Source organism: Chelonia mydas, chromosome 11 (assembly GCF_015237465.2).
Source record: "Chelonia mydas isolate rCheMyd1 chromosome 11, rCheMyd1.pri.v2, whole genome shotgun sequence".
Classification (NCBI taxonomy): domain Eukaryota; kingdom Metazoa; phylum Chordata; order Testudines; family Cheloniidae; genus Chelonia; species Chelonia mydas.
The window spans coordinates 1,553,664-1,581,400 of record NC_051251.2 but is presented as its reverse complement, the minus strand read 5'-3'; the positions used below and the strand labels follow the sequence as shown (position 1 = coordinate 1,581,400).

The 27,737-nt window shown below is 67.0% G+C and overlaps 1 protein-coding gene across 5 annotated transcripts in view; it reads right to left on the bottom strand.

Annotated features, from left to right (window-relative positions):
• The window catches only part of ABCB6 (ATP binding cassette subfamily B member 6 (Langereis blood group)), a 53,101-nt gene that overhangs the window by 9,481 nt on the left and 15,883 nt on the right, over nucleotides 1-27,737 (bottom strand). Inside the window, exons 1-15 of one of the 5 annotated variants that reach the window (XM_037912486.2) lie at nucleotides 21,734-21,861; nucleotides 18,574-19,105; nucleotides 16,028-16,165; nucleotides 12,502-12,691; nucleotides 9,504-9,596; nucleotides 8,607-8,799; nucleotides 8,082-8,203; nucleotides 7,668-7,777; nucleotides 7,350-7,415; nucleotides 6,871-6,996; nucleotides 5,394-5,470; nucleotides 4,755-4,818; nucleotides 3,278-3,363; nucleotides 481-538; nucleotides 110-214 (exon numbers count right to left, since the gene is read on the bottom strand). In XM_037912486.2, the coding sequence (XP_037768414.1) occupies nucleotides 110-214; nucleotides 481-538; nucleotides 3,278-3,363; nucleotides 4,755-4,818; nucleotides 5,394-5,470; nucleotides 6,871-6,996; nucleotides 7,350-7,415; nucleotides 7,668-7,777; nucleotides 8,082-8,203; nucleotides 8,607-8,799; nucleotides 9,504-9,596; nucleotides 12,502-12,691; nucleotides 16,028-16,165; nucleotides 18,574-19,089 (1,944 nt within the window). In that variant the 5' untranslated portion in view covers nucleotides 19,090-19,105; nucleotides 21,734-21,861. Of the gene's footprint in view, nucleotides 1-109; nucleotides 215-480; nucleotides 539-3,277; nucleotides 3,364-4,754; nucleotides 4,819-5,393; nucleotides 5,471-6,870; nucleotides 6,997-7,349; nucleotides 7,778-8,081; nucleotides 8,204-8,606; nucleotides 8,800-9,503; nucleotides 9,597-12,501; nucleotides 12,692-16,027; nucleotides 16,166-18,573; nucleotides 19,110-20,260; nucleotides 20,674-21,733; nucleotides 21,862-27,737 lie in introns of those variants that run through there. The other 4 variants (XM_037912487.2, XM_037912488.2, XM_043524945.1 and 1 more) reach the window with 4 other exon arrangements.

The window sequence follows — 27,737 nt, the reverse complement described above, 5'->3', positions numbered from 1 at the left end:
ACCCCCAGAGCCCCTCGCGCCCTCCCTGGACCCTGCCCCAGGCACCCCCAGAGCCCCTCGCACCCTCCCTGGACCCGGCCCCCCAGGCACCCCCAGCGCTGCCCCTCACCTTGGCGATGTCCTGCCCGTCGATGCGGATGCAGCCGCCCCACACGTCGTAGAAGCGGAAGAGCAGGCGGATGACGGTGCTTTTCCCCGAGCCGGACGGACCCACCTGAGCGCGAAGAGCACAAGGGTCAGCAGGCCAAGGGGCCGCTCGGCGCGGTGGGGCCGCTCAGGCCGGTGGGGCCGGGGCCCAGAGAAGGCACCGTACGGGCCGGGGCAGGATCCTGAGCAAAGGGAATTCGTCGTACGGAGACCCCTGCATGCCCGCTCACTCTGCAGACTGGCACGGGAGGGCGGGGCAGGGTGGGCAGGCTCCCAACGGACCCCCCCACGGACCCATCCCCACGGAGCCCAGCGCCAAGGTCCCGTTCTCACCAGGGCAAGGGTCTGTCCGGGCATCACCGAGAAGGAGACGTCCTGCAGGATTTCCCTCCTGCGGGCAGAGAGGGGTTCAGCTGCTTCCCCCCAGATCCCCCCCAGCCCTCAGCACGGGGCACCGTGACCTCACGCTGGGGCTGTACGGCCGTGTCCTGCCCCGCATACCTGCCCCCACCCCGCACGCCCCAGCCCTGTACCCGCCTCGCGGCCCCTCCTCCCTCCACCCTGCACGCCCCAGCCCCGTACCCGCCCCGCGGCCCCTCCTCCCTCCAACCCGCATGCCCCAGCCCCGTACCCGCCCCGCGGCCCCTCCTCCCTCCACCCCGCATCCCCCAGCCCCGTACCCGCCCCACAGCCCCTCTTCCCTCCACCCTGCAAGCCCCAGCCCCGTACCCGCCCCGCGGCCCCTCCTCCCTCCAACCCGCACGCCCCAGCCCTGTACCCGCCCCGCGGCCCCTCCTCCCTCCACCCCGCATCCCCCAGCCCCGTACCCGCCCCACAGCCCCTCCTCCCTCCAACCCGCATCCCCCAGCCCCGTACCCGCCCCGCGGCCCCTCCTCCCTCCAACCCGCACGCCCCAGCCCCGTACCCGCCCCGCGGCCCCTCCTCCCTCCAACCCGCACGCCCCAGCCCTGTACCCGCCTCGCGGCCCCTCCTCCCTCCACCCTGCACGCCCCAGCCCCGTACCCGCCCCGCGGCCCCTCCTCCCTCCAACCCGCACGCCCCAGCCCCGTACCCGCCCCGCGGCCCCTCCTCCCTCCAACCCACACGCCCCAGCGCTGTACCCGCCCCACAGCCCCTCCTCCCTCCACCCCGCATGCCCCAGCCCCGTACCCGCCCCATGGCCCCTCTTCCCTCCAACCCGCACGCCCCAGCCCCGTACCCGCCCCGCGGCCCCTCCTCCCTCCAACCCGCACGCCCCAGCCCTGTACCCGCCTCGCGGCCCCTCCTCCCTCCACCCTGCACGCCCCAGCCCCGTACCCGCCCCGCGGCCCCTCCTCCCTCCAACCCGCACGCCCCAGCCCTGTACCCGCCTCGCGGCCCCTCCTCCCTCCACCCTGCACGCCCCAGCCCCGTACCCGCCCCGCGGCCCCTCCTCCCTCCAACCCGCACGCCCCAGCCCTGTACCCGCCCCGCGGCCCCTCCTCCCTCCAACCCACACGCCCCAGCGCTGTACCCGCCCCACAGCCCCTCCTCCCTCCACCCCGCATGCCCCAGCCCCGTACCCGCCCCATGGCCCCTCTTCCCTCCCACCCCAGCCCCGTACCCGCCCCGCGGCCCCTCCTCCCTCCAACCCGCACGCCCCAGCCCTGTACCCACCCCAAGGCCCATCCCCACTCCACCCCACACATCTCAGCCCCGTACCCGGCCCACACCTTCCTCCTCCCTCCACCCTGCACGTCCCAGCCCCGTACCTGCCTCACACCTTTCTCCTCCCTACACCCTGCACACCCCAGCCCCCTATCCATCCCACGGCCCCTCCTCCCTCCACCCCGCATGCCCCAGCCCCGTACCCGCCCCACAGCCCCTCCTCCCCGCATCCCCCAGCCCCGTACCCGCCCCACGGCCCTTCCTCCCTCCACCCCGCATCCCCCAGCCCCGTACCCGCCCCACGGCCCCTCCTCCCTCCATGCCCCAGCCCTGTACCCGCCCCATAGCCCCTCCTCCCTCCAACCCGCACGCCCCAGCCCTGTACCCGCCCCACAGCCCCTCCTCCCTCCATCCTGCACACCCCAGCCCTGTACCCACCCCACAGCCCATCCCCACTCCACCCCGCACACCTCAGCCCCGTACCCGGCCCACACCTTCCTCCTCCCTCCACCCTGCACGCCCCAGCCCCGTACCCGCCCCGCGGCCCCTCCTCCCTCCAACCCGAACGCCCCAGCCCTGTACCTGCCCCACAGCCCCTCCTCCCTCCACCCGCCCCACAGCTCCTCCTCCCTCCACACCCCAGCCCCGTACCCGCCCTACAGCCCCTGCTCCCTCCACACCCCAGCCCTGTACCCACCCCACAGCCCCTCCTCCCTCCAACCCGCACACCCCAGCCCTGTACCCACCCCAAGGCCCATCCCCACTCCACCCCGCACACCTCAGCCCCGTACCCGCCCCACACCTTCCTCCTCCCTCCACTCTGCACGTCCCAGCCCCGTACCTGCCTCACACCTTTCTCCTCCCTACACCCTGCACGCCCCAGCCCCCTATCCATCCCACGGCCCCTCCTCCCTCCAACCCACACGCCCCAGCGCTGTACCCGCCCCACGGCCCCTCCTCCCCGCATCCCCCAGCCCCGTACCCGCCCCACGGCCCCTCCTCCCTCCACCCCGAACGCCCCAGCCCTGTACCTGCCCCACAGCCCCTCCTCCCTCCACACCCCAGCCCTGTATCCGCCCTACAGCCCCTCCTCCCTCCACGCCCCAGCCCTGTACCCGCCCCACAGCCCCTCCTCCCTCCAACCCGCACACCCCAGCCCTGTACCCATCCCAAGGCCCATCCCCACTCCACCCCGCACACCTCAGCCCCGTACCCGCCCCACACCTTCCTCCTCCCTCCACCCTGCACGCCCCAGCCCCGTATCCATCCCACGGCCCCTCCTCCCTCCAACCCACACGCCCCAGCGCTGTACCCGCCCCACAGCCCTTCCTCCCTCCACCCCGCATGCCCCAGCCCTGTACCCGCCCCACGCCCCCCTCCTCCCTCCAGCCCTGATCCCTGTATCCATCCATCCCCACTGCACCCCGTAGCCCCCATCCCTGCCCCACCCCCGATCTCTGTGCTGGCTCCATGCCCCCCATACCCGTCCATGTAGCTGAAATGCACGTTCTCGAACTCAATGCGCCCCGAGTGAAAGCGAAGGTCCCCTGCATTCACCTCGTCCTTCACCTGCGCGACAGAGACACGCGGCCTCACAGCCCTGCCCCCCCGGGGATGCTCCCCGGATGCGGTGGGGGGAAGGGAGTGCAGAGCAGACCCCTCACTACAGCTCCGTTCCCTGCCCCTGCCCCTGCCCCCCTGGGGCCCCAGGCAGAGCAAACGGGCCAGCGCAGGGGACCAGAGCCCCCGGCCGAGCCAGAGGAGCTGCCTGAACGTGTGTGTGGGGGTGACCCTCATCTCCTGTGGAGGGGAGCAGCTGATCTGCTGGGGGTGGGGCACCCACCTCCTGGGGGAGAAACTGGGGGCAGGGCAGGGGGTGTGGCCCCTCCTGGGGGCGGAGCTGAGGGCATGGGGCAGGGCACTCTCCTCCTGGGGGAGAAACTGGGGGTAGGGGAGGGGGTGTGGCCCCTCCTGGGGGCAGAGCTGAGGGCAGGGGGCAGAGCAGGGAGTGTGGCCCCTCCTGGGGGCGGAGCTGAGGGCAGGGGGCGGGGCAGGGTGTGTGTGGCCCCTCCTGGGGGCAGAGCTTAGGGCATGGGGCAGGGCACTCACCTCCTGGGGGAGAAACTGGGGGCAGGGGAGGGGGTGTGGCCCCTCCTGGGGGCGGAGCTGAGGGCAGGGGGCAGAGCAGGGGGTATGGCCCCTCCTGGGGGCGGAGCTGAGGGCAGGGGGCGGGGCCGGGTGTGTGTGGCCCCTCCTGGGGGCGGAGCTGAGGGCAGGGGGCGGGGCACCCACCTCCTGGGGGAAAAGCTGGGGGCAGGGGAGGGGGTGTGGCCCCTCCTGGGGGCGGAGCTGAGGGCAGGGGGCAGAGCAGGGGGTGTGGCCCCTCCTGGGGGCGGAGCTGAGGGCAGGGGGCGGGGCCGGGTGGGTGTGGCCCCTCCTGGGGGCGGAGCTGAGGGCAGGGGGCGGGGCACCCACCTCCTGGGGGAAAAGCTGGGGGCACGGGAGGGGGTGTGGCCCCTCCTGGGGGCAGAGCTGAGGGCAGGGGGCAGAGCAGGGGGTGTGGCCCCTCCTGGGGGCGGAGCTGAGGGCAGGGGGCGGGGCCGGGTGTGTGTGGCCCCTCCTGGGGGCGGAGCTGAGGGCAGGGGGCGGGGCCGGGTGGGTGTGGCCCCTCCTGGGGGCGGAGCTGAGGGCAGGGGGCAGGGCCGGGTGTGTGTGGCCCCTCCTGGGGGCGGAGCTGAGGGCAGGGGGCGGGGCCGGGTGTGTGTGGCCCCTCCTGGGGGCGGAGCTGAGGGCAGGGGGCGGGGCCGGGTGTGTGTGGCCCCTCCTGGGGGCGGAGCTGAGGGCAGGGGGCGGGGCAGGGGGTGTGGCCCCTCCTGGGGGCGGAGCTGAGGGCAGGGGGCGGGGCAGGGGGTGTGGCCCCTCCTGGGGGCGGAGCTGAGGGCAGGGGGCGGGGCACGCACCTCTTGTTCCTCGTTGAAGAGCTCGAACATGTTTTCCATGTCGATGAAGGAGCTCTGGATCATCCTGCAGGCGGAGGACAGGGCAGGTAAAGATGGGACAGGGGGCCGCTGCCCCACTCAGCCCAGACGTTCCCACCCCCATGGTGTGGGGCGGGGGGGACTAGCGGGGGGAACTGCCTTGGTCACACCTCGAGGGGGATGTCACCAGGGAAGTGCCGGCAGCAACAGGGTGGGCTGGGCAGACCAATGGCCTGGCCCAGAGCAGCAAGGGGCGGGGCCACAGGCTAGATGGACCAATGGGCTGATCCAGTGCAGCAGGAGGCGGGGCTACCAGGCGATATGGCCCAATGGCCTGGCCCAGTGCAGCAAGGGGCGGGGCCACAGGCTAGCTGGCCCAATGGGCTGATCCAGTGCAGCAGGAGGCGGGGCTACCAGGCGATATGGCCCAATGGCCTGGCCCAGAGCAGCAAGGGGCGGGGCCACAGGCTAGATGGACCAACGGCCTGGCCCAGTGCAGCAGGAGGCGGGGCTACCAGGCGATATGGCCCAATGGCCTGGCCCAGTGCAGCAAGGGGCGGGGCCACAGGCTAGCTGGCCCAATGGCCTGGCGGGGGTCGGTTTCTCCCGCACCGGCGTTACCTGTAGTAGGTGCCGAACCAGTTGAGCGGCGTGTAGAGCTGGATGATGTAGGTGCCGAACAGGACGAAGTCCCCCACCTGGCAGAGACGGGGAGAGACGCCCATCAGAGCTGGAGCCAGGGCCCCCACCCCTGGCTCCCCCGGGCCGGCAGGGGTCGGGGGCACCCAGCCGGGGGTCAGGGGCACCCAGCCGGGGGGCAGCGGTGGGGGCTGGGGCAGAGCCGACCAGGGGCATCTCGTCCGCGGGGGGCTCGCAGCCCAGAACATGCCAGGGCTCCGGGGGGCTGTAGCCAGACAGCCAGCCCCCCCCCTCAGACCAGCATTGCTGGAAACACACGGGAGCCAAAACAACAGGGCACTCAACATAAATTCCAGCACAGCCTTTGAAGCTGTGAGAAGCACAGGTGTGCTGCTACAATGTGCCTCTGGGAACATATACAACGATTAGGCTCACAGCAGGCAGAGGCGCTGTGACAGACATGGCTCTTAGCCCCTACTAAATAGCGTGATGCACACACACCAACATCCTAGGTGGGAAAATATTTACCCTGATAAAAGGGATGTCCAGTAGTCGAAACTTATTGTTTCTCCCTTGCAAGTGTGAACTACTCTTGCGAGAGCTGGCGTCACCCCGACAGACCAGCCCCAATTTGGCATAGAAAGGAGAAAGAGAATAAAGGAGTACAGAGGTATAAGTAGGGGACCTACAGCACCATGATTTCTGAGTGCTTTTCACTATCTATCTGCTGGTCAGATAAGTGACAGCCTCCCAAGGCTTCTGCAGCTAAGAGGGTCCCTAAGCCTTGTCCCTTATTCGTCTTTCCGCGGAATTGAGTGACCGATCCTGGCTTGGCACCGCTGGAATCGAGAGATGCAAGGAGGGTAAGAAGCACCCACACCTGATCTCCTATCTTTAGTGTACACATATTTTGAAATAGAGCTCTCTATACTTTGTTTTCTTTCCTTAGGATTGTGGCTTCAGTTTTGTAACTTGTTTGTGTGTGTAACATCTCTACATTTAACTAAGTAGGCACTAGCAATTTTGTAACCACATGATTAGGATCTAGTTTAATAAATTTTGGTAACCATTGTGCATAAGCCTGACTTGTTTCTCTGGTTTACTGTAAAGCAGCCAACACAATTAAAGAACCTCAGCCGTTTTGGCTATAAAGCCTGGCCATTAGGTGAGAGTACTAAGAGCCTAGCGTTGAGTTGTGCCGCCTCCACGGGGCAAACTCTTGGGGCGCCTGTCAGTCAATCCTGGCTGCCCGCTGCGAAGGAGCTCTGAGCTCTAGCAGTTAAAGTCACGGGTGGTTAGGACCTTGGGGCATCCGTCAGCCTAGCCCGGGCTGCCCGCCGCGAAGGGACAGTGCATCCTAGCGGTTAAAGTCACGGATGGTATAAAACGGGCATAGCTGGCACCTCACCAAACATCCCTGGCCATCGGCTAACAGGGGCACGGGCTGGCCCAGGCTCACCTGGAACCTCTTCTCCGTCACAAAGTAGGCGCAGAGCAGGGACCCCGCCAGCAGCCCCAGGCTGATGGTCAGGTTCTGGGTCTGGTTCAGCAGGCCCAGCGAGGCGTTGACCTTCCACTCCGAGACCTGCCGGGGGGCGGTGGGAGGGAGCGTCAGGGACCCCCCAGCAGGCTCGGGGCCTCCCTTCCCCCCAGAGCCATGTCCCCAGACACAGGAGTGCCCCATGCTCAACCCCCTGCAACCCCCCACCCCGCACCGCTGAGCTGAATTCCCCCCCGCAATGTATCTGCTGGAAACCCCATGGGGATGCAGGCAGCTGGGGCTCCCCTTGCAGGGCTGGGGTCATGCTTAGCCCCCTGGGGCTGTCAACTGCCCCGCGCGAGGCCCCTCCTCAGCGCCCATCCCCCAGTGCAGGGCGGCGAGGGGAGCTAGGCACAGGGATGGGAGCCCCCCCCAGCCCCACCCCCCTGCCCCAGCACCTGATACTTGAGGATGGCGTCATTGAATCGATTCACTTCATAGCTCTCCGCGTTGTAATACTTCACCTGAAACACATGGAGCCCGGGCTCAGTCCCAGCCCCTGGACACAGCCCGCCCCTGGGCTGAGAACCGGCCCCCCACCCGCCCCCAGGGCTCAGCACCTCCTTCCTCTCTCCCACCTGCCACTTCCCCATGCCCCCTCCCAGGAGAGCCCCCCCAGTCTGCGAGCACCTCCCCGGAGCTGAGCCTCCCCCCGCCCCCCGCCGGAGCTCGGCCCCCGGGGGGATCTGTCCAAGGCCCCGCCCGCGGGTCGGTACCGTCTCGAAGTTGAGCAGAGAGTCCACGGCCCGGGCCTTGGCCTCGTTGTCGCGGGTGTTCATGTCCCGCCGGTACTTGGTTCTCCACTCTGTGATGATGATGGTCAGGGCTATGGGGGGGGGGGGGGTCACACGTCACCCTGTCCTGCTGCCACGGCCCCCCACGCCCAGCCCCTCGGCCACTGCTCCCCCAGACCTGCGCCCCAGGGTCACCGACTGCGGGTGGGGGACGGATCCCAGCACAAGCCCCCCCGGGCAGGGCCCCCCCCGCCTCCCCGCCGGGATGAGCCCGCGCAGGGCCCCCCCGCCGCCCTCCCCCTCCCGCCGGGACGAATCAGGGCAGGCCCCCCCGCCGCCCTCCCCCCTCCACGAGTCAGCGCAGGGCCCCCCCCGCAGGGCCCCCCCCGCACGCACTCAGGTAGAGGCTCATGCAGACGAAGATGATGAGGCCGAACCAGAGGCTGAAGGCCGAGCTGAAGTAGATGATGCCGATGACGACGTCCGCGATGGTGGGGAAGATGCTGAAGATGATGTAGCTGTGGGGGGGTGGGGGGGACAGGAAGGGCCGTGTCAGCCCAGGGTCACCCCTACCCCCTTCCTCCCACCGCCCCATGGGCCTCTCCACCCCCCACCTCCTCCGCCCTCCCCATTCCCCTACCCCGATCCACCTCCCCCGCTGCCCCACAGCCCTGCCCACCCCTCACACCCTCATCACCACCCCCTACCGCCCCTCTGCCCTGCCCATCTCCCTCTTCCCCCACCCTGACTCACCCTCACCCCCCACCTCTCCCTCTGTCCCATACACCTGCCCCCACTTTATCCCCTTCTTGCCCCCTCCCCGGCTCAGCCCCGCTCCCCTCCCCGGCTCAGCAGCCACTGGTGCCCTGCGGGGCGGGGCGGGGGCTTTGGGGGCGGCTGCAGGAGGCCCCCCCGCGGTACCTGAGCAGGCTGTTGACGCTGCTGGTGCCCCTGTCCACGCTGCGCAGCACCTCGCCCGTCTTGCGCCCCAGGTGCCAGCGCAGGGAGAGGCCGTGCAGGTGGGCGAAGAGACGCACCTGCACCTGCCGGTTGGTGAACTGCTGCACCCGGATCCACAGGAAGGTGCGCAGGTTGCTGATGAAGCCGGTGGAGCCTGCGGTGGGGGGGGGCACGCAATGGATCGGCGGAGACCTCCCCCGCCCACTGCCCAGCGCTGGTACCCGAGGGGGCACGGCCAGGGCAGCAAGGCAGTCGGCACCCAGAACCACCCCCGGGCGTAGGCCTGGAGCAGCTCCCCCCAGAGCCCTGAGTGCCACGGGGCCCCTGGAAATGCCTAGCCACCTGCCCCCAGCGCCCAAACCCTGGCACCCAAGGGGAGCTGGGACCCACCCCAGGGCCCTGGCTGGCCAAAGCAGGGAGGGGCTGGGCCCGGGCTGGCTAATCTGCTCCCTCTGCCGGCCCGTTCCAGGGAACGCCCCCAGCCCCACTGCTGCCCTCCAGCGTCCCCCCATCTCTGTGCCCAGCACTGGGTCAGCAGAGCTGATGCCCACGCCCCTGCCATGGCAGCCCCAGTCTCCACAGCAGCTTCCCGCCTGGGCAGGGCAGCGCCCGGAGAGGGCACGCGCAGAGCCTTGCCGCCCCCAGGATTGCCCGAGGGACCGCCCCCTGCCAGGTCCAGAGGGTCGGGGGGCCCAGCCGGGGATCGTCCGTGGCTGGGGGCTAAGGATGGCTTGTGTGCAGGGCACTGCCCGCTACCCTCCCACGGGACAGCATTTCACCATCTCCACCGGCCCCGCCCCACCAGGGCCTCAGGCCCTGCCTGGAGCCCCCCATGCCCAGCCCCAAGGCGGGTCCTACCAGCGCCTCCACCCTGCAGGAACTTCAGGAACACGTAGGTGCAGATGGTCCAGGCGACCGTGTGCCAGGCAGCGCCCTCACTCAGCTCGTTCACTGGGGAGATGGGAGACCCGGATCAGAGCGCTGGGGGCGGAGGCGGCTGGCACCACTTCCCTGCAGCCGCGGGAGGGAGCTGGGGCCTGCGTGGCACCCCAACCCCCATGCCGTCCCGCCCCCAGCTTCTCACGGCACCGCTCCCCCGCCACGTGCCAGGGTGCCACTGCCCAGCCGGCGCTCTCCTGCTACAGCCCCGCCAGCTCGCGGGGTAGGGGCCTGGGATCCACCCGCCCCGACCGCAGTGGTGCTAGAGATAACACGGCCCACGCCCGCGACCACCAGGCAGCAGCCACCCCGGGCTGAAATGCAGCCTCTTCTGGGGTGGGGCACGACAGCCACTGTGGGGTTAGGCCAGGTGAAGGCAAGTCCTGGGCTCCTCGGCACTCTGGCAGGCCGAAGGGGACTGCTCATGAGGAGACACCGGGGCCAATAGAGACCCTGGGGAAAGGGCCCCAGGCTGGGCCGTGAATGCAGGGGGCTAGTGGGGGGTGCTGAGAGACCGTGCCCCCTAGCTCCAGAGAATTCCCCACAAGCACCTCACCCCCCCAGCCTGGGGAGGCCCCCCCAGCTAGACCTGGACAGGCTGGGGGGCAGGAGGGGTCTGGCGTGTGTGGGCTCGTTATCATGGGGCAAAGCTAACACCACTGGGGCAGGGAGGACTCTCACCGGGGCAGCACCCTCCCAGCCGGGCACAGGTCAGTTCTTGCTGGGGGTGCCAGGCTCAGCCCCGTGGCAATTAGTCATTCGGGGGGAAGGGACCAGGATGGCAGAGCCGGCCGCTCACCCCACCCTGGGCAAGGGTGTTCCCGGTGCTCTGGGGCAGGATGGGGGCACTGGAGCGCAGACCCACCGCAGGCTGAGTCAGCCAAGGCCCAAGCCCTGCTCCCCACAGGTATCCTGTCCTGGGACACCCTTCCACACCCCCAGCCCTGCCCCCCAACCCTGGCCTGGGCCCCAGCCCTGCTCCCCCACCTTCTACCCAGGGTACTCGTTCCCCACCCATGAGAAACATGTCAGTACATACCCAGCCCCCCTCCCATCACTCCCCCCTTTCCTTGCCCCCCCAGCAACACCCCCCCTCCCCGTTCTAAGATAGCTGCAGAGCCTGGGGGTGGCAGGGGCCTGGAGCACACACAAAGGGCCCTTGTTCCTGGCTTGGGCTTGGTCTGCCTGAGAAGGGGAGAGAGCTGCCCTAATCCTAACTGACGGGGGGGGATCCTTGCGGTGGGGGGGCACTGCTTCCCACTGCTCAGAGATGGGCCCTTCGCCCCCAGCCGTTCCTCTCTCCAGCCACCTTGGACCCAACGGCTGTGGGGAGCCTGGGGACAGGCAGGGACACCACCTGCCGGCTCCATGTGGGGAGAGGTCGGGGTGCCTGCCCCACTGCATGTAACCCAGGGGCCTGGCGAGAACACAGGGGTGGCCAGAGGACGCCTGCAGGGGGCAGCCAAGCGTTGGGTCTGGGCAATCTGTGGCCCAGCTCCCCCAACACCCAGGGGAGCACCCCCAAGGTGGACCTTGGGGCCCCGTCCAGCACCGTGCAGGGCTGGGATGCACCCCAGGGCCATGGTTGGGATGGGGAGCCGGGACTGCAGCCTCTGGCCTGGGGCTGATGGGAGCTTGCTGCGTAGCCCCTGAGGCTGGAGAGCAGCATCTCCCCCGGCCCCCCAGTAGTGGGGGGGAGGGGGGCAGGCAGTTTGTATGCAGGCCAAGGGCCGTTCCCCCCATTCAGACCCCACATTATCCGCCTCAGAGCTTCCTGCCAGCACTGCTTAGCGACGCCTTTGTAAGTCTAAAAGTCAAGGCTGACAGGCAGACTCCAGGGCCGGCCTCTCCCATTCTCAGTGCCTGGCCTAGCGCCGGGAGCTGGCACCCTAGCAGCTACAAAGGAAGGGGCCCCGCGCTCAGCCAGCCCCAGCCCCACCGACAGTGAACGCAGGGGCTGGGGCTGCCCGGCACCTTCCAGCCCGGCACAAATCGGAGCCACTTGGAGGGACATGGGGAGCACCAAGTGTGGAGCCCGGAGCCCATCAGCCTACCGAGTCAGGGCGTCGGGCCGAGCATCCTGCTTCCCTGAGCCCCCTGCTATCGCCACTGGACGCAGACCTCTCCTTCGCCTTCTCTCCCAGCCTGCTGTGCCCCACTCCAGAGCTGGCTGCAGTGAGGGATCCCTGTATAAACAGTGCCCTCGCCCCACCCCAGAGGTGGCTGCCGCTCAGCGCTGGGGGAGGGATCCCTGTGTGACAAGGGCGTTGGGCGCCTGCGGGGTGACCGTACAGAGCAGCAGCACCTGATGGAGGGTGCAGAAGGCAGGTCCCCTCTCAGCCCCAGGACACACTCTCCTGCCAGGCCGGAGCTGGGCTGCCTCCGTCCCACAAGGCCTCTGCTACGACACCCGCAGCGGGCTGGGCAGGCAGCGGTGCCAGGCTGGGCCCCAGGGTTGGATGCAGGGCTGGATGCCCTGGGCAGGGACTGAGCAACGCCTTCCCGTGCTGCACGGGATCCTGGCTGGCCCTCCGCTGAGGGCAGCCTCCCCCCAACCCCGTCAGAGCAGGCACCGAACACCGGGCTCATCCCAGGCCCCCTATAAAACCCCATAGAGAGCACCCCCTGGTGGAGAAGCCCAGGCATTGCCCAATACGTGCCGCAGCTCCCCTCCGCACAGGGCCGGGGGGCTGCAGACAGAGCAGGGGCCACGGGAACCAGCGCGTACTGGGGCAACGGGGGGAGGGGGTCCCCTGGGCCTGGCCACCAAGCATCAGACACCCCTCCCACACCTGCCTCCCGGCGGCCCGTAGCTCCGCGCAGCTGTGTCTGCAGAGGGGGTCACTGGGCAGTGCCAGCCTGCCCTGGGCTGGGGGCGCGACCCCTTCCCCTCCCGGCCCCCCGCCGCGGGCCTCACCAATGTTCTTGTAGTAGATGGGCACGAAGACGTTGATGACGCGCTCCAGCCCCATCAGCACCATGCAGAACAGCACCAGGCCCTGCAGCAGGGGGCTGCCCCGCGGCCACACATACTGCACCAGCAGCCGCAGCTTGCGGCCCAAACCCTTCCAGGTGGAGTGGCTGTCGCGGTCGCCTGCCAGGAGGGGCTGAGATGGAGAAAGGGGGTGAGGAGGGGTGTGTGCCCAGGGGGATCCGTCCCTTCACCCCGGCCTCAGAGCACGACGGGACTGGGGATACCTGGGCAGGGGGGCAAAAGCTCCCGGCCCTGGGGTGCTGATCCCACTGGGCTTGGGGTGAACCTGGCACAGGGTGAACCAGGCACTGGGGTGTGGGGTGAACCTGGCACCGGGGTGTGGGGTGAACCAGGCACCGGGATGTGGGGTGAACCAGGCCCTGGGGCGATCCTGGCACTGGGGTGTGGGGCACAGATGCTCCTAGGCCTTGGAGGAGGAGGCCGAAGTGTGAGTCCTGCCGCTCATATGGGGCCACGCAAGGGGGGCAGTGGGGATGTGGAAGGAGGAACCCTGGCACTGGTGCACAGCGCCCCGGGTTTGTGGGAGGGGAGAGGACTGATGGGGGGCCCTGGCCCCAGGGGTACGGACCGTGCTGTGCTCAGGCATGGGGGAGACTGGGGGCCTGACCCCTGACCCCAGGGTTCCGATCCCGCAGCGCCAGGGCAGGGAGCCAGAGTCCGGCTGCCCCCCTGCTGGCGACGCTGCGTGAGCCAGGGGGTGGCCCGACCCTGGCAGCTCCCATCCCCTGCCAAGGGACAGGCCAGCGCTGGGGTCGGGGGAGGCCGGCTGCGGGACACGGCCGAGCCAGCAGCACCATCTGCTGGCAGATTCACTCCTCACTTAAACCCATTCTTTGCTGGGTCACGTTTACACACTCGATCCAGACCCTGCCGGGGTGAATGCTGGGGTGGGTGGGTCCCCACGCCTGGGCACTGCGGTGGCAGGATCAGGGCCACGGCTGCCTTCCCACCTTGCTGCTGGCTGCCGTGGCGGCCCCAGGGTAGGAGAGACGAGGTGCCGCGGGAAGCCCTTCTCGGCCCAAGGCCTGTGGGTGGAAGGGGCCCGTTCTCGAGCGCCGCAGAGCTCCAGGCCCGGGACAGGACGCACCCTCTGCTTCCCTCTTCGGGCCGCAGGAAGAGCCCCGCGGAGCTCGGCAGCTGCCACGAGCAGGCGCTGGGCCGCGGCAAGAGGTTCCCGCCCCTGCCTTGTCGCTTGCTCTTTGCTGTGTCCACCCCCGCCTCACCCCGGACCCCAGTCCTGGGACTGAAACCAAGGACAGAATAAACCCTGCGGACAGCTCCATTCCCACCACGGTTCCTCCTCCAGAGCCTGAGCCTGGGGGCCTGGCAGCGCCTTTGGGCTGCGGGGTGGGGGCTACCAGGAGCCATGGGACAAACTGGCCAGCAGGACACACAGCCTGGACACGGGGAGACGGCTTCGGGTCGGTGGAGGGAGGGTCTGGGACAGCCTCCCCTGGGAGCAGCGGGGGCCACCTGTCTGGTTTGAGGATGGAGCGTGGTGTGTGTCTGAATGGGCTGACCTCTCAGGGTCGCCTGCAAGAGCAGCGGCTGGAGTCGATGGTCCAGGGGGTCCCGCCCAGGCCTGTGTCCCCCTGGTCACCACCCTAGGCACTGGGATGGACAGTACTGAGGCAAGTCCCAGGGTCCAGTCCTGATCTCCGTGGGCTGGGCCTGGGGATCCGGGCTGGAGACCGCAGATACAGCTCCACACCCCGGGCCCCACGGCCGCTCTGCTCTCCGGGGAGAGCTCACCTGGGCAGGGGACAGCGTCCTCGGGGCCGGACCCAGGCTGCGGGAGGAACTCACTGGGACCAAGGCTCACCCCAGCCCTCCCCGATACAAACATCCCGCAGTGGGAACATTTCCCCGGCGCACACAGCGCTCCCCCTGGGCCGGGGATGAGAGGGAGAACAGACCACCCTGGCCAGGCGAGAGACAGGACAGCCCAGCGGGTAGGGCAGCTCCCCGCTGGGCCCCAGACTCCCCGTGGCATGCTCGGTGCCTCCAGCCCCTCTGTACAATGGGGCAGTAGCTGGCCTGCCTGCCAGGCCTGGTGTGGGGCTGAAGATGGTGAGATACCCACATGCGATGGGGAAGGGGCCGGAAAAGGACTGGGACAGGCGCCAGTCGCGGTGTTTAACGCACAGCAGGAAGGCACCGGATGCTGGTGAAGGGGGCGGGAGAAGAACCTGTCAGAACAGAACAGTGGGTGGGTGGATGAGCCCCCAAGGGGGTGGGGCTGGGGGGGGCTCAGACAGAGACCTGAACACAGCCCTCGAAGGGACGAGGAATGTCTGGGCAGGGAATGGAGCGAGTCTGACCCAGGGGGACGGGCCCTCGCCTCCCTCAGCCGGCCACAAACTTCTCCAGCTCCATCGTCCCCCAGGCAGGGCATCTGCCCCCAACTCCTCTTGGAGGGCTGGGGGTGCGGTGCCCATCACACCAAGACACAGGCAAGCGGGGGCCAGTAACGCACACTGAGTGCCCAGGCGACGGGGCCCTTCAAAGAGATCACACGTACCAGGGGTGCAGCAAGGGGGGCCCGGGCCCCCCGGCTCCCTGACCAGAGCTGGGTGGCTTAATGGCAGAGCCCCTTCCCTCCTGGCATGACGGAGGGGCGCTCAACCAAATCTGAGCGGTGCTGTGACCCTGTGCCCCGGCTTCCCCCCTTTGCAGTCCTTCAGTGCCCATGGGCACCGGACACTCCTCGTTCCAGGGAGAAGTCGAGCAGGGGGCACCAGGCGCCCGCAAGGAGGGGTGAGGGCTGGAGCCAGGCTTTGGGTGCTTCCTGGGGAAGCGAAGGGCTGGGTGTGGGGCAGTGTCGATGGAGTGTGGGACTGGGGACAGGTCACAGGGCTGGGGGTGGGGCAACAGGAGGGGAGTGAATGGGGGGCTGGGCGCAGGGCTGGGTGTGGGGCAGTGTGGATGGTGTGTGGGGCTGGGCATGGGGCAGTAGGAGGGGAGTGAATGGGGAGCTGTGGGCTAGGTGCAGTGCTGGGTGTGGGGCAGTGTGGATGGAGTAAGGGGTGGGATCAGGTCACAGGGCTGGGTGCGGAGCAGCAGGAGGGGAGAGAATGGGGTGTTGTGGGCTAGCACCAATCCCCGTCCTGCAGGGTGCAACTGCCCCCAAAGCCTGGGGCTGGTAGGGTTCAGCACCCAGGGAAAGGGCAACTCGTCCAGGCTGGGCTGGTGCAGGGCTCCTCCCTCTGGCCTGCTCAGCCCACACCCTAGATCCTCTCCACCTCACGGAGCTGCTCCCATCTCCCTTGTGCCCAAGTGGGGCACTGAGCCACCACCCCAGGGAGGCAGCAGGACCCACGGAACCCTTTCCCAGCAGAATCGACCCCTCACAAACCACTGTGATAACCCAACACAGCCCTGTTCTGGTGATGCCCCTCGCCCCCCTACAACCCGCCCCCGGACACCTGCGAGGGACAGGGGGACCCACCTGCCTGTTCTCCACATCGCGCTCATCCTCGTTCACCAGCAGCATGTAGGGCTTGTGCGGCAGCCCGGGCGCCTTCATCCCCAGCACGAAGAGGGCGAAGGTGCAGACATACCGCAGCACCCACAGACTGAACTGCACCTGCGTGGGAGCCACGGATCAGCCCCCTGCACCCCCGAGATCCCAGCCCCCCACAGGCCGGAGCCCTCAGCTTCGAGCCAGAGACCTGGAGAGCAGGCCGGGGGCTCAGAGACAAGCGGGCCCCCGCGGCGCTGGGAGGGCCCAGGTGCGTGGGCGAAGGGAGGACGCCTGGCTGGGCTGGGTCGTGCCTGCGTGGATGGGCTCAGACTTGGGGGGCGTCTCGGGGTGGCAGGCCCACGAACCAGGTGAGAGGAGGCTGCGATGCGAGCCAGGCTCTGGAGAGACAGGGCCGGACAGAGAGGGGGAGACATGGAGCCCAAACGGTCCTGCCCCTGGCCAGTCTGGCCTCGTCCGAGCCTCCACTCCCCCGTGCTGACCCGCGGCCTCCCCAGGCTGGCTCCAGGGCACTAGGAAAGGCCTGGCGCTGCCGACGCCGGTGCACGGGTCCGGTGCAGTGCGAACGTCTCCGACCACGGCCTGCGCTCGCTGGGCAGAGCTGACGGGCCAAGCAGGAGGGCTGGGGCAGCCGCATGCCCTGCCCTGAGGGGAGTGGGACCCGAGGCCTGGCCCACTGATGGATCCTCCAGGGACTCTTCAAAGGCTGGGGATCCTGGGGATCCGGGACCGTGGGTCCCGCTGAGGACAAGGCCCCGGGGGGCACCAAGGGGTGGAGAAGGGGGGTTCATGCCACGTCCCGGCTGCTCCCCCTCTAGCTAGTCTCTCCACTCTGAGTCCGGTGAGGTCTGGGAGCTCCTGGGATCTGGGGCGCTGGGCAGTCACCTCTCTCCCAGCGCGGAGAGGGGCCCGCGGTCCAGGCTGGTGGGAGCCATCCTGCCCCAGCCAGGGGCGGGGGAGCTTGGCCAGCCGGAGCTCTGGGATGTGGCTGGGGGCCCCCCTTGCCTGGGAACGGGTACCCCTAGCACCCCACAGCAGGGGACTCCATAGCTGGCCCGATAACGCCCCCCACGGCTGCCGGGTGAGGCTCGGGGAGAGTAGCCAGGGTCCCATCCCTGGAGGAGCTGTGGTGAGTGAGGGGCCCCTAGATGAGGTATCGGGGCTGGATTGAAGTGGGGCAGCTGTCTGGCTGGGGGGGAGGGGTATCTAAAGCCCCCCCTTCCCCTCGGAGCTACCCCCATCTGCGCAGTGGGGCCAAAGAGGGACGAGACAAACATCCCGACCCACGGGGAGTGGGGGGGGAGGCAGGGCCTGGGGGGTTCATGCAGCACCGCAGAGCCCCCCACCAGCCTGCGCCACTGGCCCTGGGAGTAGGATGAGCTCCCTGAGGGAAGGGGGCCCCACATCCAGCCCCGGGAACACAGACACCCCCTCTCCCCCCCCCAGTGACTCAGCAGGACACAGCCAGCGGGGGGGCCCGGCCCCGCTCCCCACGGGCCTGTCCCCCCCCCCGGCTCCACCCCACCGTGACTCAGCAGGACACAGCCAGCGGGGGGGCCCGGCCCCGCTCCCCACGGGCCTGCCCCACCCGGCTCCACCCCACCGTGACTCAGCAGGACACAGTGGGGGGGGGGCGGCCCCGCCCCCCACGGGCCTGCCCCACCGCCGGCTCCACCCCACCGTGACTCAGCAGGACACAGCCAGCGGGAGCCCTGCCCCACGGGCCTGCCCCACCCGGCTCCACCCCACCGTGACTCAGCAGGAATCCCAGGGCCGGGCAGCAGAGGCCCCGGGTGGGGGAGAGAAACAGGGGCTGCCTCTCCCCGGGGTCCCCGGCCTCCGCAGGGTAAACGCCCTGGAGGGGGAGGCAGTGCTGGGGGGATTCCAGGGGACTGAATGATGAACGCTACGGACCGGAGAGCAGGACAAACTCCCCAGCCGGGAGGTGGCTCCACTGGGACTGTCCCCACGGGAAGGGCCGGGGCCCTGGCATTCGGGGCTTTCCAATCCAAGCCGGGGACAGCCCTCCCCACAGCTGGATGCTGGCAGTGACTGGCCCAGTGCCACCGCACACAGCTGCCCAGTGAACAGCCCTGGTAATGGGGAAGGGACATCTGGGACCAGCCCCCCAAGCTCCCACTGCAGGGCTGCCTGGGGAAGGGGATTCAGAGGCAGCCAGCCTGGCAGACGGGGGATCCTCCGGTGCCCTGGCATTAGGGGCCGGACCAGCCAGCACTAGTGACATCTATGGGGCCAGGTGGGGCTCCAGACCAGCAGGGCTCTGCTCTGCCCTGGGCTCGGGGGGTGCAATCGATGGGCTAACCCCAGGGGCAGGCTGCACCTGGCAGCGCTCCCAGGGCGTGGGGGCCCAAACCCAAACCGGACCCTGCTCAGGCTGGGGGGGGGAGGCTTCCTGTCTCTACCCAAAGAGGGACTGGGGTGCAGCCCAGCAACAGCCCCAAGCCCCCCACTCCGGGCTCCACCAACCCTCCAGGACCTCGCCCCCCACCTACCTTCTGAGCGGCGTCTCCCAGGGACCACCACCACAGGGGGCTCCTCCAGGACACCAGGGCCAGGTTCTCGGCCGCAAAGGCCAGCGCCCAGAAGAGCAGCAGGACGGTGCCGTGGCCTCTGGTCCTGTCCTGCGCCAGCACCCGGGTGTGCTCCAGCCGCAGGAGGCCGAGGGAGCAGCCCCAGCCCACAGCCGAGAGGCAGCCATACAGCACCGAGTAGCCGGAGAGCGGCCCCGCAGCCAGCGCCTGCCACAGGAGGGCGCCGAGGGGCTGCACCGCCAGCAGCAGCGAGAGCAGCACCTGCCCCTGGTAGAGGCGCGAGCGGGGGACGTGCTTGGGCTCCATGGCGCGGCCGAAGCGGGCGTAGCAGCCGTACTGCAGGGCGCCCAGCAGGAGGCAGACGCTCAGCAGCACGGTGGGCACCAGCGTGAAGTAAAAGCAGGGGGCGAGGCCCTGCTGCGTCCAGGCCTGGGAGAGGGTGCCGTTCCCCGGGCAGTAACTCCCCAGCGCCGCCATCCTGCCGGCCGAGAGGCTGCGGAGACACAACGGCACAAACGCCAGCGCTCAGCAGGGGGCTGGCACCGAGGCGAGCCGCCGGGCACCAGTGGGCGCTGACACGGCCGCGCACAGACGCGCATGAGCACCCCTGCACCGACGTGTGCAAATACACACTGACAGCTGTGTGCACGCACACACAGATATTCTGTTCTACGTAGGTTCTCCAACCACACTCCTCACCCCAGCAGCTCAGCCCCCAGGAAGACAGGCTCCGTCAAGAGTGGGATGCAAACACAGGCGTGCACAGCACAACGCATTAGCAATCCAGGGCTGCAGCCACTCAGCCATCTTGTGTGACGGGTGTGCAAATACAGGGCCACAAGCCCACGCGTGTGTACAGACCCTTCCACTGCATGGTCAAATCCCCAAGCCAGTGCCCAGGCACACCCATGGAGGGATACAGTTCCCTGGATCTCCCTCCCCCGCAGCTTCCTGCAGAGATCATGGCCTGGGCCCATCTGAAGGCTGGGATTCCCCGCAGCCCTCCCTGGACACAGCTCTGGCCTGGTCTGGCCCTGCACCAGCTCAAACCCTGCTGGGACACAGGCAGGGAGGGGGCTGGTAATCAGAGGGGTGTGGCACTTCGCACTGGTGCCTGGCGTGCCCCTCAGGGGGCTATAAACCAACACGACCCCCAGGAGATGAGCTCCAGAGGCCGGGCCTTGCACTTCTCTGAGGCCAAGGCTGAGTAGTGGCCATTCATCCAGTGGCCCCAGGCGGGCAGCGTGCCCACGCTGGGTGGGGGCAGGGGGCTGTGTTCCCCCAGTGCAGCCGTACCGCCCTCTGGGTAGTACCCCATAATTCTCTGCCCAGCTGCCCAGAGCAATGGCTCCTGGGAGGCCTTGGAACGAGGGCTGTCCATTAATCGCAGTTAACTCAAGCAATTAACTCAACACAAATTAACACGGTTAAAAAAATTAATCGCGATTCATCGCAGTGTTAATAAATGGAACACCCATCAAAACTGATTATAAATATTTGTGGATTTTTTCTACATTTTCAAGTATATTGAATGCAATGACAACGCAGAATACACAGCGTACAGGGCTCTCTTTACATTATTGGTTTTGATTGCACATATTTGCACCGTAATAAAGATAAACAAAAGAAATAATATTTTTCAGGTCACCTCGTACACGTCCCGTCCTGCAATCTCTTTGTCCTGAAAGTGCAACTTACAAAGGTGGAATTATCTTTGTTACATAACCGCTCTCAAAACCAAAACCCTGTAAAACTTCAGAGCCCGCAAGTCCACCCAGTCCAACTTCTTGTTCAGCCAGTCACTCAGACAAACAGCTTCGGTTACATTTGCTGGAGAAAATGACTCGTCGACCATGTCACCTGACAGTGAGACCAGGTGTTCGCAGGGCACGGCTGTAGCTGGTGTTGCGAGATATTTACGCGCCAGATGCACTAAACCTTCAGCTGCCCCTTCGTGCTTCGACTTGCAGATTGCACGGACTTCTGTTTAAGGTTTTTTACAGTGCAACTATTTGTAATAAAAACCAACAACATAAAGTGAGCCCTGTACCCTTCGTATCCTGCGTTGTCACTGAAATCAAGGTATTGGAAAACATAGATAAACATCCACAAATATTTATAATACTTCAGTTAAAGCTGCGATTAATCACGATTCATTTTGTAATCGTTTGACAGCCCTAGTTGAAACAAATCACACACGCCTGGCAGCGGGCGCAGGACGCAGTGAGCTGCGAGGGGGGCACGGCACCCACCCACCCACCTGTGTGATTACACACTGCCCCGGCCATGCTGGCAGGCAGGGGGGTCCCTGCACGGGCTGGGGGGGGGAGCAGAGCGCGAGCTGTATACACCAGTGGTCCTGAACCCCCCGGCACCACGAGGTGCCCCATGACCACCTTGCCCCACGGGGGCACCTGAGCACCAGGCGTTCTGCAGGGGGCGAAGGGGAGCACAGGACGGGGCCCAAGGCTGCAGAGGGGCAGGGACGGGCAGGGGGACCCGGGTGGGCAGAGGACCAGTGTTGGGCACCCGGTGTTGAAGCCGGGGGGGGGGGGGTTCAGGCTCAGCCACCCCCAGTTCCCTCCGGCCCCTTCACACCCTGGAGCCCCGAAAGCTTCCATGGGGGAGACCGGCCTCCTCAACCCCCACATCTATCCCACATGGGGGGACCGGCCCCCTCGCCTTCCCCGGCCCCCTCGCCTCCCCCCACCAGCCCCACATGGGGGGACCGGCCCCCTCGCCTTCCCCGGCCTACTCAACCCCCCCACCAGACCCACATGGGGGGGGACTGGCCCCCTCGCCTTCCCCGGCCCCCTCGCCTCCCCCCACCAGCCCCACATGGGGGGACCGGCCCCCTCGCCTTCCCCGGCCTCCTCAACCCTCCCACCAGACCCACATGGGGGGGGACTGGCCCCCTCGCCTCCCCCCACCAGCCCCACATGGGGGGACCGGCCCCCTCGCCTTCCCCGGCCTACTCAACCCCCCCACCAGCCCCACGTGGGGGGGGGATACCGGCCCCCTGGCCTCCCCCGGCCTCCTCAGCCCCCCCACCAGCCCCACATGGGGGCCAGTCGCGTCACACCCCCGGCCCCACAAGGGGGCTCTGCCCGGCCCCTCTCACCTGCCCCGCTCCGGCTGCGGCTCCAGCTCCCAGCCCAGCTGCGCACACGCTGCGGCCTGCCGGCTCCCGCCGGGTCCTAGTGCCCGCACGGCCACTGGCCTGGCTACGGACCCCCGGGACCCCCCGAGCTCCCCTGCACCCTCTGCCCAGACACCCCTGGACCTGATCCCCCCGTGCCCGGCCCCCCTGTTCCCAGGACCCCCAATCCCCCCCTGCACCCTCTGCCCAGACACCCCGGGACCTGATCCCCCAGTGCCCCGCCCCCCTGTTCCCAGGACCCCCAATCCCCCCCTTCACCCTCTGCCCAGACACCCCTGGACCTGATCCCCCCGTGCCCGGCCCCCCTGTTCCCAGGACCCCCAATCCCCCCCTGCACCCTCTGCCCAGACACCCCGGGACCTGATCCCCCCGTGCCCCGCCCCCCATCCCCTGCACCCTCTGCCCAGACACCCCGGGACCTGATCCCCCAGTGCCCCGCCCCCCTGTTTCCAGGACCCCCAATCCCCCCCTTCACCCTCTGCCCAGAACCCCGGGACCTGATCTCCCCGTGCGCGGCCCCCCTGTCCTCTGCACCCTCTGCCCAGACACCCCGGGACCTGATCCCCCCTTGCCCCGCCCCCCTGTCCTCTGCACCCTCTGCCCAGACACCCCGGGACCTGATCCCCCCGTGCCCCGCCCCCCCATCCGCTGCACCCTCTGCCCAGACACCCCGGGACCTGATCCCCCCGTGCCCCGCCCCCCCATCCGCTGCACCCTCTGCCCAGACACCCCGGGACCTGATCCCCCAGTGCCCCGCCCCCCTGTTTCCAGGACCCCCAATCCCCCCCTTCACCCTCTGCCCAGAACCCCGGGACCTGATCCCCCCGTGCCCCGCCCCCCCATCCTCTGCACCCTCTGCCCAGACACCCCGGGACCTGATCCCCCCTTGCCCCGCCCCCCTGTCCTCTGCACCCTCTGCCCAGACACCCCGGGACCTGATCCCCCCGTGCCCCGCCCCCCCCATCCGCTGCACCCTCTGCCCAGACACCGCGGGACCTGATCCCCCACGCCGAAGGCCGGGGGTGGGGGTTGTGCACAGTAATGCTTGGACAGAGCCCCCAGTGCAGGTCCCAGCTGCGCTTGGGGTGGACTCCAGCGGTGCAGGGCCCCAGCTCGTCAGGCTTCTGCTGCCAAGGCCCCACAGCGATGGCTGGGGGACCCTGGGGCTGCTCTTGTGGGCCTAGGGGCAGGACGTTCTTCGGGAGCCCTGCGCAGGAACCAGCCTCTTCTCTGAGCCCGTTTCCAGGGTGGTGGGGCCCCTGTGGGGTGTGTTTGTTCAGCCAGGCTGGGGCCCAGCGCAGCAGCCTCTCCCTCCCAGTGGTTGAGCTTTGGGCTGCTCGCGAGCCAGGCGCTCAGCTGGCCCGACTCCTGGTGCTCCGTGGGTGTTTGAGCTGCAAGGGAGGCCTTTGGCCCCACAGCTCTTTGACCAGACCACTCCCAAATACCTAAGCGAGGCTGAGGCAGCCCCACCCCACCAGGAGAGCTAGGCCCAGGTGTGGGGGGCAACACACAGAGCACCCCTGGACCCTGCCCTAGTGCTGTCAGTGCAAGGTTCACAGCACCTCGGAACTATGAGTGAACTGAGCCTCACAACCTACCGGGCTGAGCCAGGATCTCCAGCCCATTGCACAGGTGGGGAAACTGAGGCACAGAATGGGGGAAGGAGGCCAAGCTCACCCAGGAAGCCAGTGGCAGAGCCAGGAATAGAACTCTGTGTCACGGAGTCCCTGGGCGATGCTCTGGATCTGCTCCCTACGAAGCCAGGCAGGACTCTGGGGAAGTCTCTGTGGGAGCAGCCTGTCTGCAGGACACACAGCTCACCCGGCTCCACCTTCCTGGGTCTGACCTCGGAGCATTCAGCCTCCTCTGCCCCTCCATGCGCTTCCCACAGCGAGTCCACCCAGGCGGGGTCCTGGGGAAGCCAGAGGGTCCTGCCCCACAACTCCGCAGTCAGACGGGACTCTCAGCCAGCCAGTAAAACAGGTGGTTTATTAGATGACAGGAACATGGTCTAACTCAGAGCCTGTAGGTGCAGAGAACAGGACCCCTCAGCTGGGTCCCTTTGGGGGGCAGGGAGGCCAGAGCCCCATCTGGGCCTCCCTCCATTTCCGCAGCCAGCTCCAAACTCAAACTCTCCCGCTCCTCCTCTGGCCTTTGTCCCTTTCCCAGGCCAGGAGGTCACCTGGTCTCTTTGTTCTCCAACCCCTTCAGTTGGCCCCTTTGCGGGGGGGGGGGGCAGGCCATCAGTGGCCAGGGGACAGGATGTCGGCCATTCTCTGTGCAGACACCATCACACTGGCCCTCTAGGGCTCTGACACAATCACACACTCTGATCCCCCCACCTGGATACTTAAGAACTGCATAGGGGAAACTGAGGCACCCACACAGTATTCAGAGAAAACTTTAAGAATAGTCCCACTTTGTCCCACCCTGGTCTCCCAAATTCTAGTGTCCCCTGTCCCCACCCGGTGCTCTAACCATTTGAGACCCCTCCCCTCCCAGAGCTGGGAATAGAACCCAGGAATCCTGGCTTCAAGTCTCCAGCCCCTGTCACCCAACCTCCAGAGCTGTAGATGGGGGGTGGGGGGGCGAATGGGACTTATCCCCTTTGTGTGTCCATTCACACCAAGCCACCCACAGCCAAGGTGTCCCATTGACGCTGGTGCAGGGCCAGGTTAGCGCACAGGGCACCAAGAGGCTCCCCCGGTGCGTGTTGTAAACCAGTTAACACCACGGTGCAGCCTGCCCAGAGAAGCCCTGTCAGCTCCCTGCTAGCCAGCCCTGTGCTTCCCCCAGCCCCAGCTGACCCAGGCCCAGAGGGAGGCCGCGGCCCCAGCTCGCTGCAGTCACAGCAGGGAACAGCTGCGATCGCCCTGTGTCTTCTGCAGGGAGCAGGGTGCAGAGCGTGTGGGGAGAATCCCCGGTGCCACCTTGCCAGCTCCTCAGCGGCAGCGCGAGACCCCCAAGGCTGCGTCATCGCGGCGCGGGGCAGGGCCGGGACATCACCCCGACCTTGTGACCAGGCATTGTAACAAGGGACTCGCAGGAGAACGCGGGATTCCCAGCTTCCAGGCCTCTGCTCTCCCCACTAGACACCATTCCCTTCCCGCTCAGCCTGGCAGGCTCGCTGGACGGGAACTCACGTGTAGGTAATTCACCCCCAGTTCAGGGGTGGGCTGAGGGAGGCCCCACGTACTCGTGCCCTGTGGGCAGAGGGGCAGAGCCAGGGACGGCAGTGGGCACGGGCGGGCATAGCCAGCCGTCTGTCTGTCTGTTGGCCTGGGAGGGACTGGTTTTGCTGCTCCACTCTGGAGGAAGTTCAAGGGAGGAAGGCAAAAAGCCAGGGAACAGGGGGTGGGATGGGGGGTGTGACAGGGTTAGGGTTGGGCTTGGAGGTTGAGTGAGCCGGGAGAGCACCACGGCGTGGGTGGCCCCCAGCCCTGTGCCCCTTCATGCACCTGGCCAGGGCATCAGCAGTCACTGGGGAAGTCACACCAGAGCAGGGAACTGGTCTGGGGGAAGGGCTCCTGGTTGAAGCAGATCCCTGCTCTGACCACCCTCCATTGATCCCAGCCAGTCAGCTGCAGCGCCTGCCCCACTGACACATCCTGCCCGCCGCAGGGTGAGTGAGCGGGACCCACACACCCTCCTGGAGAAAGGTCACCTAGGGCAGGAGGCACCCAGCCGCCTGCCGGGCTCTCTGCCAGGGTATATTTAGCTGCCCTGCCCCTGCATGGCAGGCCCAGGGCATTGCTGCAGTTTGTGTCTCGTTTAGGGACGAGGGACTTTGGTGTCGAGAGGGTTGTGTGCCAAGCAGCCATGCCTCGGACTTGGGAATCCTCCCGCGTGGGGCCACTACAGCGTCTTGTGCCCTGGACCTGGAAACGAGGGAATCCTGATCGCATGGCACTGACACACCTTGGGCCGCGCGGAGGCAAAGTCCAGGCTCTCCTCCCTAGGAGCATGGGTAATCAGTAATGAGACCAGCCTGGAAACCAGACCCACCCCTCCTCTCAGCCCCCTGAGGGCCTAGACGCCACCACGCCGCGTCCCCGCTGAATGCCCAAAATGTCCAGTGTTGGGACATCGAGGCAGGAAGGGTCTGATTTGCAAAGATGCTCAGTGACCTTAAGCAACCCGGCCCTCCCCTTCTGGGAGAGAGGAAAGCACAGAAACAAACCCCTGTCCTGGGGGGGGGAACTGGAAATTGATACTGACGAGACATTGACTGGGACCACTGTGAAACTGACTCGTCCACTTCCACCCTTCAGCCCCGGTGGAAAGAGGGAAGCCGAGGTCACCCTGAAAAAAAAGCACAGTCCGGGGCCTCCCCTGTCAGCAGGACGCAGGGAGGGGATTTGGGTTTACTTAGCCCTTTGCAGGCATTATACGGCATGATCCCTATCGCCTCTGAGCAGCGGTGAATAGTGCCGGAGCTGGCAGGACGTTACATTGGTGCCCAATCCTTTCCCTTCCGGAGAACTGCCCTGGTGCAGAAGCACTCGGACATTGTCTAACGCCCCCAGCAGTTCATATTTGCTCTGTAGGCCCTGCCCCATTCCGTGCACAAGTGGGACACGCAAGGGGACTTACGACTGCGCGGGCAGCTGCTTCTCTGCCATCTCCTCACTTTCGAGGGCTTGACCTTGACACGCACCAATTGTGCTGTTCGTGGCAGCTTTGTGTGGGTGTGTTTTTAACCATGACGCCGCCCTTGCTGTGGCGGCTGAGGGGGCAGGGTGGAGAATGTGGGTGGGTTAATGCCTCTGCATTGGCTGTGTAATAAAAACAAGAGCAAAAGGAGGTGTGACGAAGCGGGACTGTTCTTAATGTTTCCTCTGAATAGTGTAGGGGTGCCTCAGTTTCCCCTAGGCAGTTCTTAAGTCTCTAGGTGGTGGGATAAGGGTGTATGATCGTTGCAGAGCCCTAGAGAGCAGGTGTGTGCAGGGGTCTGGACACAGAGAATGGGCGACACCCTGTTTCCTGGCCACCCATGGCCTGGCCCTTCCCCCGCGCAAGGTGAGAGCTAAAGGGTTGGAGAACAAAGGAATCCGGTGACCTCCTGGCCCGGGACAGGGACAAAGCCCAGAGGAGCGGGGGCTGGAGGGAGTTTCAGTTTGAGGCTGGCTGGGACATGGAGTGAAGGGCAGACGTGGTTGTCTGGCTCACTGCCCCCCAAAATGGACCCGGCTGAGGGGTCCTGTTCTCTGCACCTACAAGCTCTGTTTTAGACCATGTTCCTGTCATCTAATAAACCTTCTGTTTTACTGGCTGGCTGAGAGTCACGTCTGACTGCGGAGTTGGGGGGCAGGACCCTCTGGCTTCCCCAGGACCCCGCCTGGGTGGACTCGCTGTGGGAAGCGCACGGAGGGGCAGAGGAGGCTGAATGCTCTGAGGTCAGACCCAGGAAGGGGGAAGCCGGGTGAGCTGTGTGTCCTGCAGACAGGCTGCTCCCAGAGAGGAGACTTCCCCAGAGTCCTGCCTGGCTTCATGGGGAGCAGATCCAGAGCATCGCCCGGGGACTCCGTGACAGGAGGCAGCAGCCGTATGCCTCCTCGCAGGAGGGCAGGTCATTGGTATTTCTCTTAGTTAGCTTGTGGCTCCTGGCTGGTGCTTGTCACTCTGCAAGCTGAGCCCCCCAGACGCCTTGCCAGGGGCCCATTAGCACCGAGGGATCAAGGGACAGGCCCATAAGAGCAGAGACTAGAAGGTAGCTCTCTGGCCTCCCAGAGCTGCCCCCATGAGCCCAGCCTCCTGCTCTCCAGCGCTAAATGGCCAGCAAGCACCTCGGAGCTGTCTCGTTATGAAGTAAAGAATCATTTGGTGTTGAAGCAGCTTAGCGTGCAAGAGATCTGGGTGCTGCACTGGCCCTCAGAGCTGGACAGACAGATAAAGACCCATCTCTCCTCCTTTGGAGATACAAGGCTCATGCTACTGGCCATAAAAAAATCACACTTACCTCTGA